General features: G+C 34.4%; 2 protein-coding genes across 3 annotated transcripts; both read right to left on the reverse strand.

Moving 5' to 3' along the window:
* Positions 1-712: 712 nt before the first annotated feature.
* Positions 713-5,912, reverse strand: LOC100259945 (cytochrome P450 90D2). Of its 2 annotated transcripts, none has more exons than XM_059739445.1 (8): positions 5,655-5,912; positions 5,401-5,464; positions 4,692-4,841; positions 4,361-4,609; positions 4,198-4,287; positions 3,909-4,094; positions 3,667-3,788; positions 713-1,470 (listed from the first exon to the last, which is right to left on the reverse strand). In XM_059739445.1, the coding sequence occupies exons 1-8, from the start codon at positions 5,861-5,863 to the stop codon at positions 1,374-1,376; spliced, it is 1,167 nt and encodes a 388-aa protein (XP_059595428.1). In that variant the 5' UTR covers positions 5,864-5,912; the 3' UTR covers positions 713-1,373. The 2 variants fall into 2 exon arrangements, with proteins under 2 accessions (XP_059595428.1, XP_010654520.1); XM_010656218.3 differs by having other exon boundaries at positions 5,140-5,464.
* Positions 5,913-9,951: 4,039 nt separating this feature from the next.
* Positions 9,952-15,702, reverse strand: LOC100853480 (uncharacterized). The gene is made up of 3 exons (XM_003632803.4): positions 15,008-15,702; positions 14,625-14,801; positions 9,952-10,398 (listed from the first exon to the last, which is right to left on the reverse strand). Exons 1-3 carry the CDS (start codon positions 15,048-15,050, stop codon positions 10,073-10,075), a joined length of 546 nt encoding a protein of 181 aa, XP_003632851.1. The 5' UTR covers positions 15,051-15,702; the 3' UTR covers positions 9,952-10,072.
* Positions 15,703-16,908: the final 1,206 nt, after the last annotated feature.

The raw sequence follows: 16,908 nt of genomic DNA on the forward strand, positions 1-16,908 counted from the left end.
ACAAAAGTTATCGTCCACCATCATTATTCTAACCACAATTAGGGTTATTATTTCACATAAATATACTCATTTTAACATATTTAAAATTGGATAGACTTGAATTCTATGATGGTATGTAATAGTGATGATTTTTTATAAAAATGATCATAAAAAATTAATCATTGGACATAATGAAGCACGGTAAATGCTCTTGATTTTTTAATAAATTAATTTTTTTTTAATATAACTTTTTTGAAACTTATCATCGGAAATATGAACATGCAAGATAGACTCCAAAGCCATATCATTTCAAATAAAAATTTATATTGATTTGACTTTTCCTTCTATATCATGTTCTATTTTTATCATGATATAAATCACAATTTGAAACTATATTAATGACCCAAAAGAATTAAATTCACTCTTGTTAATCCAAAAGATGTACATGATCAAACCCTCCAACAAATCCCACCATTGTTTGGGACTTAGGAGTTGGCCACAATCCATACTCGTAGAACCCATTATCTTCCAACCAACCCCATCTAATAATTGAACTACAATTGATGACTTGAAAGGATCACATTTAATTTAAGTACATATACAACCCATAATAAGCTCATAAGATGGGTTGGAGATGGCCCCCCATCAACATCCAGTGTGGACATTTTAGTAGACTTCCCCATCTCCCACCAACCCCAGCCCAAGAATTGAATTTAGCATTGATGGCTCAAGAGAATCGAATCCAATCTTGTTGATTCAAAAAACAAGAATGTACATGAACAACCCACAATGAGTCCCCACAAATACTTTGAAGTTAGCATCAATACTACTCATCTATGGTGGACAGCCTTGTGGATTCCACCATCTCCCAACCAACCCTTTTCAAGAACTAAAAGGGCTTGATTCAATTGGGTTACCACACAATTTACCTTTCCCAAATGGCATTTTCTATTGGGTCCCAAATGGCATTTTCTATTGGGACCCAAAAATCACCCATGAACATTGATCATTGCCTATGGCCCCCCTACCTCTCCTGGATATATAGTAACCCCCTTATTACATTTTGTACACACATTGGTAAAAGAAGGGAGGCAAAGAAGAATCATGGAGAATTCAAGGGATAATTCATGGGTCCCACAAAAAATGTATATAATTCAAGGGATAATTCATGGGTCCCCATGGAAAGAAAGTATATTTATCTCTATTGTCTTTATGTGGAGTACCTATGAAGTAGGATAATTGTGTCAGCTTGTGATGCCCCCAAAAGGGTGTTCATTTTTTGCTTTCATCTCTTCAATTAGGTGGGGTTTTTTTTTTTTTTTTTCTCTTTTTTTGTCGTCATTGTAAAAATGTGCCCTAAAAAAAGGTTCTTCTAGCAAGGGCAGTTCAAGCCTTCAAGAGTAGTCTCTTCTCCTTTTGACCCAAACAGGCATCCTTCTCTTCATTCTTACTGTGGGGAAGTTGACAATTGAATCATCCTCAGCCACCCACCTATTTGTAAAACAAGAAAGAAAACTCAAATATAGCATTGAATTAATCACCATTTGAATAATTAAGGAAATATAAATGGCTTTTTGAACAAAATTTCCCAAAATGAAACTCTCGCAACTCTTTAAAAAAATAATGAGCTTTTTGAAAGATAATTATGTTTTAAGAATAGTTAAAGTTGATGATGAATCCAAGATTCACATATTTTGCATAATTAATATCAAATACATGAAATACGAGAAACAAAAATACTCTTATCAAATGTCACATTTGATGACACATAAAATGTTGACTTATATTCGGTTGTCATGTTTAGAAGATTATTTTCTTGTACTTTCATCGAATCATCATTTTATGTGTCACCTGATAGGATATCTAATAAAGACATTTTGATCTCTCAAATTTTATGTCATTAGCATCAATTATGTAAAAATGTAAAATATGAGATGAATTATTGACTTTAGCTATCTCTAAATTACAATTCTCCCTATCCTAAGACTTACATTAGCTAAGTTAAAATGCAATATTCCTTAAGCCCGAGTGGAACTCTAGAAAAACCCTAATTTGTATAAACCCTAAAAGAAAATTAAAGAATTGGGCTGAGTCTAAATCCACTTTTATCTTCTTCTTATTCACTTTTTAGCATAAATTTAGGATCTAGTAAATTAAAAGAAGCAATAAACCAAGTCTAAGGGCAGTGAATAAGGGTTGATAGTTGCACATTGTGAATGAAAAAGACCTACCAAACACCATCTATCACAGCTCAAAAACAGACTGGCATAATGTTATATAATATATCATGAAGTACTGTTCACAACAGACTGGTAAATATCAATATCTGATAGCTAGGCATTTGACTAGTCATACCCCCCCTTCCCCCTTTTTTAATATATATGTTCCAAATCAAGGGGGGACATGGGCCATGCAGGCACAGAAAGAGAAAGGTTTACAATCAATGAGTTTTTACATGTAAAGTAAATGGCCCTCTTTCATGGAGTCTGTGAGGCTTTCTGAGCCCAATGTGGCAGAAAGTTGACTTGTCTGTTTGTTATGATTTTTGGTTTGCCCATATGGGAAAAGTTGTAGCTTAGTGAAGACACTCATTATTAAATGGTCTGATCACGAAAAAACAAGGGTGCATACCATGAATTAGCTTCCAAAAAAAATAAAAAATCAATACCCTCATTCTTGAGTCTTCACTCTCTTGAAATTTTCTATACTATTTGTAAGTTTTGACAGGGTGATGTGATTCCATGGTACTAAAATGATGTTGAATCAAAAAATACCCACATGGTGAAAATAATAGTATTTGTTTGTATTTTAGCTTAATTCTCATTTATTTGAATTAAAGTCTTATTTATTTAATTAAAAGAGATGAAATAATTTCAATTTTCAAATCTATAAATCAAACCCTTCCCATATTTGATCCATTTTTTACATAAATATTTTTTAATATTAGAATTATTTTCATATAACTTCTGAATAAAAAGATTACCTTTACAATAGCGCATTAGATTATTAATTAAAAATTATTTTATTCTTTTAATCAAATAATATTTTTAAAGTTAAATCGTTATGTTTAGTAAGACATTATATTTGAATTTATTTTTTATTAATTTATTCCACTATCCATTAATCTTAAAACTCATAATTATCATGACGGAAAATTAATAGTCTAACGAGAGTAAGAACATATTTGGAAGTGATTCTAGAAGTATTTCTAACATTTCTAACACTTAGATAAAAATTTTTAAGTATTATAAATATTAAAACCGCTTCCTAGAATCACTAACAAACAAGCTCTAAAAATTAGTCTAAAAGTGTTTTTGATGGTAAATTTAGAAAACATTTTTAATTTTTTTAACACTTACATGATAAAAATTTTGAAATACTAAAAAAAATGTTATAAGCACTTTTAAGAATTACTATCAAATGGATTCTAAGAGTGCATTTAGTAGTGATTCTAAGAAATGTTTCCAATATTTATAAAATTTGAAAATTTTCATTCTTCAAGTATTAAAAATACTAGAAACACTTTATATAATCATTATCAAGTGCACTTTAATAGTGATTTTAGAAAGTACTTCTAATTGTTTCTCAGTACTTTAAAATTTTTTATCCAAAAAGTTTCTTTCAAGTGCTAAAAATATTAAAAATATTTTCTAAAATTACTGAAAAATGGATATTAAAATGGGGTACCTGAATTGAGTAACAAAGTGGTGGAGGAAGATTGAAGCCTCCAGCCTGGCCAAGTCAAGCCCTGGACACAGCCTTTGTCCACCACCAAAAGGAGTGAAGCTACAACTGCTAATATTTTTGTCCTGTCACCCCAAAACCACCCACAACTTAGAACCCTAATCAAAGGCCGAAGGAAAAAAAAACAAAAAAGAACAATCAAACAAGTAATTAGTCCAAGATGAAGAAAAGGGTTCTCTTCTTACTTGCCACCTCCATGGGTTGAACTGATAAGGCCAGTCATACTGGCTTTCATCAAGATGGACAGACCGAAAATATGCGAAAACGCACCATCCTTTTGGTATCCTATGTCCCTTTATCTCCACATCCTTCATGGCCTTCCTCATCACCCCTATAATAACGTTTCCCAACCTTAGTGTTTCTGTGATCACCTGTTTGATAAAAGCATCATTTACATCTTACTGTATATGCATTTATAACTTATATGTCCTCATTTCCTCTTCTATCTAATCATGAATCAGTCCAAGAACTTACCGTCTGCGTGAATGGTAGCGATAAGTAATCGCTCCAAGTCATCGTCTCTCCCCGCTCGGCTTTTAGTCTCTTCAGTCTCATGTTCTCCTCCTGACAGTCACCAAGAATTTGTTTAGAAGCTTGTGGAACTTAAGACAATTTAGCCTGATGATAAGTCGCATACCGTCAGTTGTTGGAGGGCTGCAGGGCAATCGGAGAGGTATTTGATCGCGAGAGTCACGAGAACTGGTACTGAATCCTCTCCAGGAATCATCAGATCGATCATATTATCGGATATGAGGGTATCGGTCAGTAGTTGGCTTGAGTCATTGAGGAGAACATCCAGAACATCTTTGGGGACCTTGGAGGGTTGGTTGATATTTCTCCTTTCTTGGATGATTTTTCCTACTAATTGAACCATTTTCTTCTTGGCCTGCAACCCTAATTAGTCCTTTTATTCATAAGAGTACTCGGTACAGATTGGGGAATATGAAGAATGAATTCGATTAACTTGCCTGTAAAGATCTGTAAAGCCTTGTTCCGGGTATGTTTACAGGCAAGGACATGAGGCCTGAGATGAATTCCTGGAACTGTTTTCTTAGAAACTCCATTTCTTCACCTGGATTCAAACTGATCAGTGCCTTCACTAGGACTTGAAAAGCAATCTGAAAGAACAGAAAGTGGGAAAATTCTTAGTACTTTTTCTTTTGTTCTGTTTTTTCAAAAAAAGAACAGAAACACAATAATTATGAATCCATTTTTCCAGACAGTATGATTCTAGGTAAAGTTATTATGAATCCCCCCAACACTCAATTCAGGTTTTGGCTGTCTTCCAAAGATTCCATTCACTCTTTCTCACGGGGAGTTGTCATTTTTCTTTGCTTTTCTTTTCTTCTCTTTTCTTGTCTGTTTGGGGCTCTTACTTTTGTTGCAAAATGAGAAAGAGGGGGAGAGCTAGCTAACATTTTTTGCTTCATCCTGGATGAAAATGGGGTGATCATCTCTCCAAGACCCCATTGATTTCTGAATATAACTCTCCATTTCTTGAGTGATTTGAGCTTTGAGATGTGGGGATTTGAAGAAGGCTCCAATCAGTCCATGGACTCTCCTCTGCAAGCTTCCATTGATGAGCAAAATGGAGGACTGCCCCATCAGCTCAGTGAGAGATTTAGGGTAAGATGGCACAAAGGCCTTTGAATCACTCTGCAACACAAATCTACTCACTTCTGCATCAATGGAAACTATTGTTGGGCTCCCAAATATGTGAGACTTGAACACCTTTCCATACCTGCAAAACCCCACAAAAAAATGATGAAATACTCACTAGCTTAAGCTTAAGTATCAGCTGATAAACCTATACTAATTACGCGATAAAACCCGGTATTCATTCCAAAGAATATATCATATCAAAGTATGGTATGCTTCAATGGTGCATGAGAAAGTAGTAAACATGCAGAACTGCTTGAAACAACACTCACATGCGACGCCGCCGCTCCATGAAGCTCTCAGGGCGGTCTGAGTAGGCACAAGAGATGAACTCTAGGGTTTCGCCGATAAGAGGCCATCCAAGAGTTCCTAGAGGAAGTGATGAGCTTGGTGATGATCTGATTCTAGATCTGTTTCTGTAGAGAAGAATTATGGTGGACAAGAAGATGGCTGTCAAAAACACAATCCACAAGTTGTGCATTTTTTGATATTTTTCCACACACACGTTCACTCTAACTTCCCTTAAATATGATTAATCATGGTGATGACAATGGCGGTGACGATATTATTTTGCTTACGAGAAATGAACATGTGTATGTGTGCGTGCACGCGTGTAACAAAGATAGATTATGAAAGGCAAACTAGTTTGTTGTGTAATGGAAACACTTTTATAAACTTTATGATCATATTTACCCTAATTTCATCAATTGAATTTTACTTTCTTAGTTAGGTCTAGTTAGCTACTTTATTAAATTTAGGGTTTAAGATTAGTGTTAGGATTTAGCGGGGTTGGACCATCACTAAATTACTTTTGTTAAACTTAGAAACAATAATTAATAAATATATAGCTTGACTGTAATGATACGATCGAGATTCGATTTAAGTCTTTGGAAGATGTAGGTAAGCGAGATAATGTAAATCTAACCTTGATTTGGAGCATTTTCATGATATGGGTCTTGATTGAGGTTAATTAGTTTGTTAATTAAACACTTTGAAATATATCATTAGTTTAAGTATGTCCTCTTGAGACAATTTTCCTTTAGTTTAGGAACTCTTTTTGACTTTTAAAGTAGTTTATGTTATTTTTGATACCATAAACCAAGAAAAAAATTGAAATTCATTTTACTTTTTTTTTCTTAACCCTTAGAATTCTTTCCATACTTTAAATAACAACCTCTTATTCCTATGAACAACTCAAAAATAACAAGATGTTCCTATCTTACAAGGAAAAAAACATTATTAGTTTTTAATTTCTTCGCATATTAATTAAAGGTCTAGCTAAAACCTTTTCAACACTAAATATAATATTCGAATGTTAAAATATTTTTTAAGATTGTTTGGAAAATTAAAAAAGAAAACAAAAATTGGGTTTAAGTTTTTTTTTTAATAATTATAAAATTTTATTTGTATAAATGCCAAACAAAATAGATCTCTTAAAAAAATAAAATAAAAATAAAAGTTTAACTTGATAAAAGTGGATCCAAATAAAGCTTAAATATTCTTATAAAGTACATTTTTTACTTTCAAACACTTGCATTAATATCAAGGAGTTAACAGCCAAGTGTTAATAGAAAGGGCACAAGTGACCCACAAAATGTGACCCCATTAAATGAGAGTCAAATTAGGGATAACATGGTGCTTAGTAGGTGAAAAGGGCAGCTAGAGAAGAACATGTTAAAATTGTCATCTATGGGGTTATTATGATATGTTTGTAAAATAGGCAAATAGATGTCCCCACATCCATGATTGTATCATGGCACTGTGCCTCTCTCTCTCTCCCTCTCTGTGGGTTTGCAGTGCAGCTGGTGGCCTCGTGCATTCATGTGAGACTCATTAAATCCAACACATTCTCCATCATCTTCCCTCAACTTTTGTCCCTAGCTCTCTTCCACCGAAATCATCACCCAATCCACACACCACCACCACACCACCAACACCACCAACTTAGCCCAACCTCTCATGTTACTTTCATTCTCCCCCATTTCTTTCTCATTTTTATATGCCTTTGCCCCCCACCCCACTTGTGCCCCTCCTCTCTTTACCAAAAATTCTCTTTTAAATAAGGCTACCCCCACAAAATTAGGGCATTTTGTGGAATCCAACATTGCCCTTTGCTTGTTCTAATGAATACATGGTTTGTTGTTTAGGGATATGCCATTTGACCACACCCAAAAAATAGGGGCTTTGGGGCTCAATGTTGCCCTTCATTTGACCTAGGATGGCATAGTTTAGCGATGGACAGTGTTGTCTTTTGCTTATGAATAGCCTCAAGTAAGGGCATTGGAAAGCCCATATTGCCCATGGTTTCATTATACAAGATGTAGTTTAGGGATGGGCAATTTTGTCTTTTTCCTCATACAAGAATTTGGGGCCAACATTACCCTTAATTTTGCTAAGCATGGCATAGTTTAAGGGTGGTTAATGTGGTCTTTTCATTATGGGTATATAGCCTCAAATTCTACAAATAAGGCCATTGAAAAAAGCCAATATTGCCCATAATTGCACTGACCATGATATGGTTTGGAATGGACAATGGTGTCCTTTTATCATGAATACCCTTGACCACCCTTACATAAGGGCACTTGAGAGAGGGTCTATAATGCCCTAAATTTTCCTAACCATAGCATAGTCTAGGGATGGACAATGTTGTCTTTTTTCTGATGAATACCCTCAAAATAACAACACAAGGCCATTCTAGGGATGAAAAATATAGTCTCAAGGGTACCCAAAACCTTGACCAACCCCACAAATAAGGCCACTTGAGAAGCCAACTTTGCCCTTAATTCCACCAAACACAACATAGTTTAGGGTTGGACAATGTAGTCTTTTCACATGAATACCTCCAAATAAGGGCTGTCCAAATCTACAGAGAATAATAAAATTAAAAGCCCATCTCTTTTTTTGGGACAGCTTAATAATCCCATCTTCTTTAATTCCAATGCATCCCACTTTGACTGGTTCCAACTAAATATTCAATTCCCTCCATGGCTCCATATTGTTTTTTATCCTAAGCTCCATTTCTCCACATTCTTTATAGCCTTTCATCCAAGTACCTAACTTCTGATGCTCATGTACATAACTTTTATTTATTCAATAAACAAATTAACCTCATTGGATATCATCATTCATTCCATCGTATTGCTCAGCTCCTTCTCTTAACTTTTTTGTTCATTGATTCTGCCATATCTTTTGCTTGAGAATCATAGAGAATATTTTTTTCTAATTTTTTAGTAATTTATGGGTGAATAGGGAGAGAAATCTAGTAAGGATTGGAAGATGGGCAAGCCAACCTTTAATGATGGGTGTAGTTGGGATTTTTTTATGGCAAGAAAGAAAACTTTATCATACCCAACAAAAATTAAAGTACGTATTTGTGAATGAAGTACATTTGTCCAATAATCATAAGGATTTTTCAAACATGATTTAGAAGAAGTACCTTTATCGATCCGTCTACGAGGAAATCATGAAGAATATCTCAAGCATGAGATTGAGAATGAAGATGAATTATAATAAGAAAGATTGCAGGATGGAGAAAGAACCCAAGAAAAATGGTTTTTTTTTATCTTTTTCCTTTTTTGGGGGGGATTTTTTCATTAAAAAAATTTAATGATTCTGAATTTTGTTCAGTGGTGGTTGTTGGTTGGATTTTGGAAGCCTGGATGTTGTGGGAAGAGGATCAAGGTGGGCATAAGGGGGTGGTGTCCACATCCTTCTGGGGAATGGTGAAGGCTTGCAAGTGGCTCTCTACAAGATAGGGAATATGCTCTATATTTTGAATCCTTATGAAACACCCACATGAAATTGAAATTCATTGCCGTGGGAAAGTGAACCTAGTCAACAGAAAGAATTCTTTGTTGCAGGACTTTTATAATCTCAGCATTCCAAACGGCCCCTTGCAGCTTTTTCTATTCCCTTTTTGGACTTTGCAGCCCCCTGGCCCTGTGCCATGGCTCAGATGCTAAAATGCTAAGGTGGGTTTGGGATTTGAATGTAGTTATGATGTATCAATAGAAAATAGAGCAACTGCAAAAGAAGAAAAAAAAGATATGATGGAAGTTTGGGGGAATTAATGGGTATTTGATATAAACTCCACAGCACCCACATACATATATAGGCTTGAAAGTATGAAAGATACAGGTTTTCATTATCCAGTGATGCCAATAAACAGAAGATCACCAAACAAACAGGGCACTGAATGATACTACTCACTGTTGACAAAATATAGGTCTAGCTGCATTATCATAGACAAAATCTAGTTAGTTCTCAATAGAAAATCCAGCTGAAGAACACTAGCAGCTATGCAGCATGTGTGGACATACCTCTGTGACTACTATCTGATGATGGGTTCTATCCAGATTTATTGGAGAGACAATAAAAAGAAGTCTATACGAGAGATGGGTATGATGAGGCTTGTGCCTGAAGAGCAAGGAAATACCAGTGGGCACCACTCTTTCTCCTGATGACATGAGCGTCATCGTTGTAACACACTCCACAGAGAAACGAGTAAAGAGCTTCTGCAATAGACAAAGAAAAAGACAATCTGGCAGATTTCATCCCTAAAGGCACATGTTTTCAGGAAAATGATTGATTATTCACAATATTCCAAAGGAACAAGGTACAAACTTCATCATCCAGAAAAGAAATTTGATTCAATCTTCAGTTTGATCAAACAAGAATATATGTTCAACAATCAGAAAGTTGGGATGGATGTTGCTCGAATGAACTGTTTCAGAATAGCTTTTTCTTCATCAATGCGCTTCTTCTCTTCAGGATTGTTTGGCTTGACCTTCCTCTTCTCTTCCAATAACCACTTGAAAATCTCGCGCTGTTGGTTCTCTGGAATTGGGTCAGGCAACTTCACAGGTGCCATGATAGGTGGAGATGGTATTGGTTTTTCAATAACCGGAGCTGGGGCAGTTGAAGCAGCCGTAGTTGAAACTGGAGTAGTGACAACAGCTGCTGCAACTTCTTCCTCTATGCCTGTATCTTTCTTTCTTGTTCTCATAAAAATGTAAGCTGCAAAAATAACAAGATAGTCATTCTACAAGATCTAGACAAATTTAAATAAAAGATCTGAAGGCCTGAAACTAAAAGGAAAGCATTGAATTTAAGCACAACTTACACGAAAAGAAAAAATAAATGCACTCATCAACAATACTGAACATACAACCATAATTACTGTCTGAATGTCAACTTGACGGTTCCAATTCCAGTCTAATGGTAATCATTATACCCCAGTCCAGAGCTTACATTTCTTGTATTCTCAAGATTGGCAATTTCAGAACTAGTAGAAATAATCCTCATATATTCATAAATAAAACCAAAGGCTAAAATTTTGTTAACCAATCAGAACAGCAGCAATATGTTCTGTAGGTAGGTGAGCTTGTGAAGATAGAAGAATTCTTCTGCTTTTATCTTTTATTTTTATTTTTCTGTGGATAAGGATTCAACCTTATTAATGAAAAGAATTTACCAAGGAAAGAAGGAAGAGGAGCCAAACCTAAGCTAGAAAATAAATACAAGAAGGGAGAGCAAACAAACAACAATATAGGGGCTACCACATGTTGACTTTGAATCTTTATTCATGGGACATGGAACTGAACCTGAAACCTCCCTGTCCCAACCCCAAATTCATTGCCACCTGAGCCAAGCCTCAGATGCAAGCAGCAATACAAGAACAACCCATATCCCAACTTCAAGTAAATTAGAAATGAAGTCTAAAATGCTTTCCAGTAAACAACCTACTCTTTGACAAAAAGCTGTATTACTGTCCATAGATCTGCAGACCCAGTCAAAACTAATTCATGTAGCAACAGTCCTATCAATTAGTTGTCATGAAATCTTATCTAAAAAACAATGCTTTCTGATTTATCCATAGCAATTACTGTAGAGTTTGCATCTAGATTTCCTCTTTCAAACAAGGGAAGCTGCCTCTTTCAACAAACTAAGTTCCACCCTAATAGCAACTCCCCTGATGAATGAGGAATTGAATAGGAAAGGGTTTCATTCCCTTTGTGGTTTCTAATCTCATCAAAAGAGGAAGGCTTTCAAGTACTGCACCCCATAGCCCCAAGACGTAGTTGTAAAATACCTATAATAAGCATCAAAGGCATCCCGCAAACTATTCAAAACTGACACCCAAAAAATTAGTTTTGTCCCATGAAATTTAATATTTTCAGAATTTACTTTTAAGTGTAAGTATTCCTTTCCATCCAAAGCACCAATACCACAAACATTCACCTCTCCTACTCCTTCCAATTTCCAAAATCATGAAAGGCCCGTTTCCAACCTTAAAGTAGCATGGGCAGAGGCTACCCAAGTAAGATCCATTGCACTAAAATCCTCTGCCATAAAACATGAATCATTGGTCAATGAAGAAAAAGGTACCCTGGAATTTCGGCACTGTCTTCTAACATGAATTGTAGGAAAAGCAAGTACTTTGTCTTCTGTTTTAAAGTGAATTATTGATATAACCTTCTTGCACACAACCATCCAAGCCAAGACAATAAACTTAGGCACCTCCAACTTCCAAATCCCTTCAGAGGATGAAACATTATGCAGTTTTGAATCTTCTTCAATGAGGATGTATCTATATCTACATATATATATATACACACGCGCATATACTCGAGCAAAATCATCACCAGGCCAACTGAACATCTGAACTTGGCAATATCTCTTATGTGGCCTTAGAAAGAGGCAGCCAAACATCACCTAAAGATAGACTGAGAGAATATAACCCATCAATCTCCAAAGCAGTGATATTTTAAAAGAAGATGTAGGTCCAGCTAGTCAGAGAGGATGGACAAACAAGCTAGTCAATAATCACTCTGTCCCAACCCTAGAAAGGCGTTATATATGAGACAAGAACAGTTGAAGTGGAGAATTCCCCACCCAAAAAATCCTCCAAAAAAATGTACCCTGCACCATCTTTAATGATATATCTAATATGATGAAAACACAAAGTGGCCCTAAGAGATGAACTTCAATGGACTCCAATAACTCCCCCTATTTGCCACCCTAGAGGCCCAACCATCCAAAAAATCACTTCCTAATAAGAGTGATATTCAAATTTCAAAGGACACGCATGCTCATTCAACACCACTTGGTGTTATGTATTTACCTAAAATCAATGTTTTAAAAGGCTAAAAATGGCTAAAAAGGGTCTTGAGGCATATTACCTAAATAAGGCAAAGCATAAGCCTCAAGGCAAAGTGAGGCATAAGCCTCAAGGTAGTGTGAGGCTTAAGCCTCAAGGTAGAGTGAGGCTTAAGCCTTAACTTAAACAAATAAATAATAAAAAATTATCAAAAAATTAAAAATAAAATAAAAAATAAAAAAACTCATAAAATCACATAAACTTCACAATGATAAAATTAATCATTTTTCATTGTTAATAATTTTAATTTAGTTACTTTTTCTCTCATAAAATTTAACTTTCTTTCATGGTTTTAACTCTTACCAAATAATTTTCAACATTATTGTTACTATCACTAGGATCCTCTAAGAAATAGAATAACATCCAATTGCTATATTATCCTCCCCATTTGTATTAATATCCATCCATCCCTCTTCTTCTTCGTCCACCAATTGTAGTGATATCTTTTTTTATATATCAATAATTAGATTATATATGAGATCAACCACTACTAGTGTCAACAATTCTCTTATGCGAGTGTCAATCTTTTTTTCCCTTCCAATTTAAAAGTTAACTAAAAGTTAAGTAATCTCTAATTTTGTAAAAAGTTTAACCAAGTAAGGACTCAATACAAAATTCATCTATGTCAAAAGTCCATAAAAGCATAGATGATAAAACTCATTGAATATTGAGACTTAAACTTCTTATTAAATATATACCAAAATCCCATAAAGGCTGAAAACCCTTTGGATATTAGAGGCTTAGGCCTCAATAGCCTTGAGGCTACAACCTCAAAGCTATAAGCCTCGGCAAGCTTGAGGCTTTGAGGCTTAAGTCTCAACAAATTAGCTTCAAAGCTTAAGTCTCATCAAATATTGAGACTTAAACTTCTTATAAGATATATACCAAAACCTCATAAAGGCTAAAAACCCTTTGGATATTTGAGGCTTAGGTCTCAATAGCCTTGAGGCTTAAGTTTCAACAAATTAGCCTCAAAGCTTAAGTCTCATCAAATATTGAGACTTAAGCTTCTTATAAAATATAAACCAAAAGCCCATAAAGGCTGAAAATCCTTTGGATATTTGAGGCTTAGGCATCAACAGCCTTAAGGCTTAAGCCTCAATTACTTTAACTAAAGTTATAGCCTCAAGGCTAATATGTAGAGCCTCAGTTTGAGGCGAGCCTCAAGGCGTAAGCCTCAATAGCCTTTTAAAACATGGCCTAAAGTTTATACTTTATTGCCATAAAATTCCAAAGACTCCAAAATGAAAGAACATAGCTTCACATTTCTACAATGCAGCTCTCTTGAAAATGTGCTGATTATGCATGCATCATTCATCCAAACTAATGCAAGTGCCTCAATACCAACCACACTAACATTACAATCAAATGACACATTCCACATCAAACAGAAATGACATTAGAGCTGCATGGTCCAAGCCCAATAGAAGAAAAAGGGAGAAAGTTCCAAATTGCATTAAGATAAGTAAGGTCTATCATTGCCTTTTTTGGTTAGGCGCTTTTAATATAGTTACTGTGTGCCTAGCACAATTCACAAACAAAAATGTAAAGTCCATCTTTATAGATCACCACATTGTTAGGTCCTTATAACATAATTTATGTGTGCCTATCACAAACAAAAAGTAAGGTCCATCATTAGGGATCACCACATATTGGCAAAGTTGCAAAAATCTACCCAAACCATTTAGTTTGAACTCCAGAAAGTAGAAACAACATCTCTATATATGAAAGTAGGAATCTTCCACGATCAAAGCATTTTTCTTGAAGTCAAATGAATGAAAAAGGGAGGCATCTTCAAGCCAAAAGTCAATCTTCTTGCTGAAGGAGAGCAGAGGCAAGAAAAAGCTGTTTAGGAATTCAGTTCTCAAAAATGGTTTTGTGGGGTTAACCCTACTTTAAATTTCACTAAAAAATATCTGAAAAATTAAGAAATTGACAATTAATCGATCCCACCCACAAACAACAATATCAAGAAAAACATTCAACAAACAAAAAAGCCCAAAGATCCGTATCATCCGACAAACAAATTCCATAATTTTGAATAACCCATTAAAGGGATCAAAAAGAGGGAACAAGAAATGACCTCCAACAGCGAGATTGACGGTCAAGAGAAGAGGCCACATGAATTTGTAACGCCGAACAAAAGACTCCTTCGGCTGCGGGGGAGGCGGCGGAGAAGACTGCGCACCCATTGGCGACGATGATGCTGATAAACCAGTACCTTTCATTTGTTGTTGTTGCAGAAATTGCTTCACCTGGGCTGCTCCTCACCCAACATGCAACCAACCAATAAATCAATCAATCAATCAATCACACATATATAAATATATAGAAAACCCAGAAATCTTTAAAGATTCTGATTCCGGGTGTTGGAGAAGAAAATGAAAGCAGCAAAAAAAACAAAAGAAAATAGAAAAAAAAATGGGGAAATGGCGTTGTGGGTGTTTTGGGCGTTTTGGCTTTCACCTTTTTTGGGTCTGTTGGTGTAGAGTTTTGGTCCTTCACTCATTGTTTATGGTGATGTGGGTCTTCTCCCTCACTCTCACCCTCTCTCTGTATTACACTGGGTAGTCAAAACCTGTGTCGCCATTGTTTGCATTTTCACAGAGACGGTTGCTTGAAAACGACGTCGTTTTTAAGCAAGGATGAAAAGCGATCGAGTCCACGGATATTTTGACGCAAAATATAGATGAAAAGTAATGAAAATTCTGAAAATATTTATAAAAAAAAAAAAACTCTAAAAAATTACATAAAACGGAAAATTTGATATTTTTAATATATATAATTTATCATATTTAATAAGTGGATAAAAAGTATAAATTTTATAAATATATATTTATTACGAAGTTGTATTATGTATTATTTTATAATAATATATTTAATTTAATATTAAAATTATGATTAAAATGTATTTAATAATATCAAATAAATAATAATATATGTATAATATTTTAATATTTTTATTTTTATATTTAATAAATATACCGATTATATAAAAAAATTATGTTTTTATAGTTTTGGTTATAAATTAAATCATATGTAAAAATAAAATATTTAGAATTAATTTATTTAATAATTAGAAAAAAAAAATCATCGGTCAAATATCGATTAAAAAGTGACAAAAATGTGGAAAATGGGGAAAATGGATGAAATATCAGTAAAGAAATATTGATGGATATATCTTCCCAATTGATGGATATGTTGTTTTTACCAGGGTGGGAGGTTTGAATTTGGGAAGTAGGGCTGGGCCGTGGATATCAAGCCCATGCTTAGTCCAAGGTGCAAGTTGAAGCGACGTCGTTTCGTAGACACAGAAATTCTGGAGAAGAGAGTTGAAGAGACGGCGTCGTTTTATCTAACATCCACGAAGCATCACAAACGAGGAACAGTAGACGACATCGTTTTGTCTGATCTAAAGCCTAAGGAGAAGGAACACAAGAAACGACTGTGTTTTGACAGGTCTAGTACTTGGGAAACGTAGAAAGGAAAACAACATCGTTTGGGGCAACGGTCAAACTGCAAGCTTCGCCTTTTCAGATCATCTCAAACCGTGAGAGTCAAACGACGTCGTTTACATCAATCCTGCTTTAAGTCACTAAATGATTGCTTATATCTTTATGAACATATTTCATAAACTCATCCTAGTAACCTTTTATAGCCAAACCCTTAAGACTCTTTATGAGGACTCAAACCTCGAGATAATCAACCAATATTAAGATTTTTTATGAGGACCCAAACCTCAAAATGATCAACCAGTATTGAGTAAATTCACGATACCATCTATGGCAAAATTCGAATCCAAATCATGTATCACTAACTAAAATCACACTTCTCATTATTCGTCCAGATTAACTTCTTTTCTAAATTCCCTTTCGCAATGCCTGCTATTTTAAATTTTGCTAATTTTTCTTTGAATTCTAAGACAATCTCTTATGTTTTAATTTTTACTACAAATTTTAAAAAATAAAAAAGAAATAGCACTTGAATTTTAAGATTATTTTCCAAATATTAAGTTTTAAAAAATTTACAAGCAAAAATAGAATGAAAGAGTACAATTTATACTGAGTTGTAACCATAAGATGGGATTTGATTGGAAAAAAAAAATTATTATCAACTAATTCATGTAAATATTCTATATTTGCATTTAACAGTAAAAATATATAAAGTTAATTTTATTTAAAATATAAAAATATTTTTTATTTTTTAATAATCAGATTCAAATTCAAAATAAAATTTGAATTTGATTCTTAATCAAATAAAGACAAAATAAAAATAAAAACAAAACTCCTGCTTAATCTATCTCCTCTTCTTCTAGGATGATTAATTAAAGGAAATCCTGTTTCAGGGAAGAACAAAAGGGAAAGATG

This window comes from Vitis vinifera, chromosome 9 (genome assembly GCF_030704535.1).
Source record: "Vitis vinifera cultivar Pinot Noir 40024 chromosome 9, ASM3070453v1".
Classification (NCBI taxonomy): domain Eukaryota; kingdom Viridiplantae; phylum Streptophyta; class Magnoliopsida; order Vitales; family Vitaceae; genus Vitis; species Vitis vinifera.

Excerpts from the sequence above, each read along its gene's own strand:
- LOC100259945 (XM_010656218.3), bottom strand. The coding sequence starts at position 5,863 with ATGCACAACTTGTGGATTGTGTTTTTGACAGCCATCTTCTTGTCCACC. Across the intron at positions 4,288-4,360 it reads CAGCCCTCCAACAACTGACG|GAGGAGAACATGAGACTGAA; the intron begins GTATGCGACTTA and ends GGTGACTGTCAG. Across the intron at positions 3,789-3,908 it reads TCAACCCATGGAGGTGGCAA|GACAAAAATATTAGCAGTTG; the intron begins GTAAGAAGAGAA and ends TTGGGGTGACAG.
- LOC100853480 (XM_003632803.4), bottom strand. The coding sequence starts at position 15,050 with ATGAGTGAAGGACCAAAACTCTACACCAACAGACCCAAAAAAG. Across the intron at positions 14,802-15,007 it reads CACCAACAGACCCAAAAAAG|CCCAGGTGAAGCAATTTCTG; the intron begins GTGAAAGCCAAA and ends GGTGAGGAGCAG. Across the intron at positions 10,399-14,624 it reads CGTCAATCTCGCTGTTGGAG|CTTACATTTTTATGAGAACA; the intron begins GTCATTTCTTGT and ends TTATTTTTGCAG.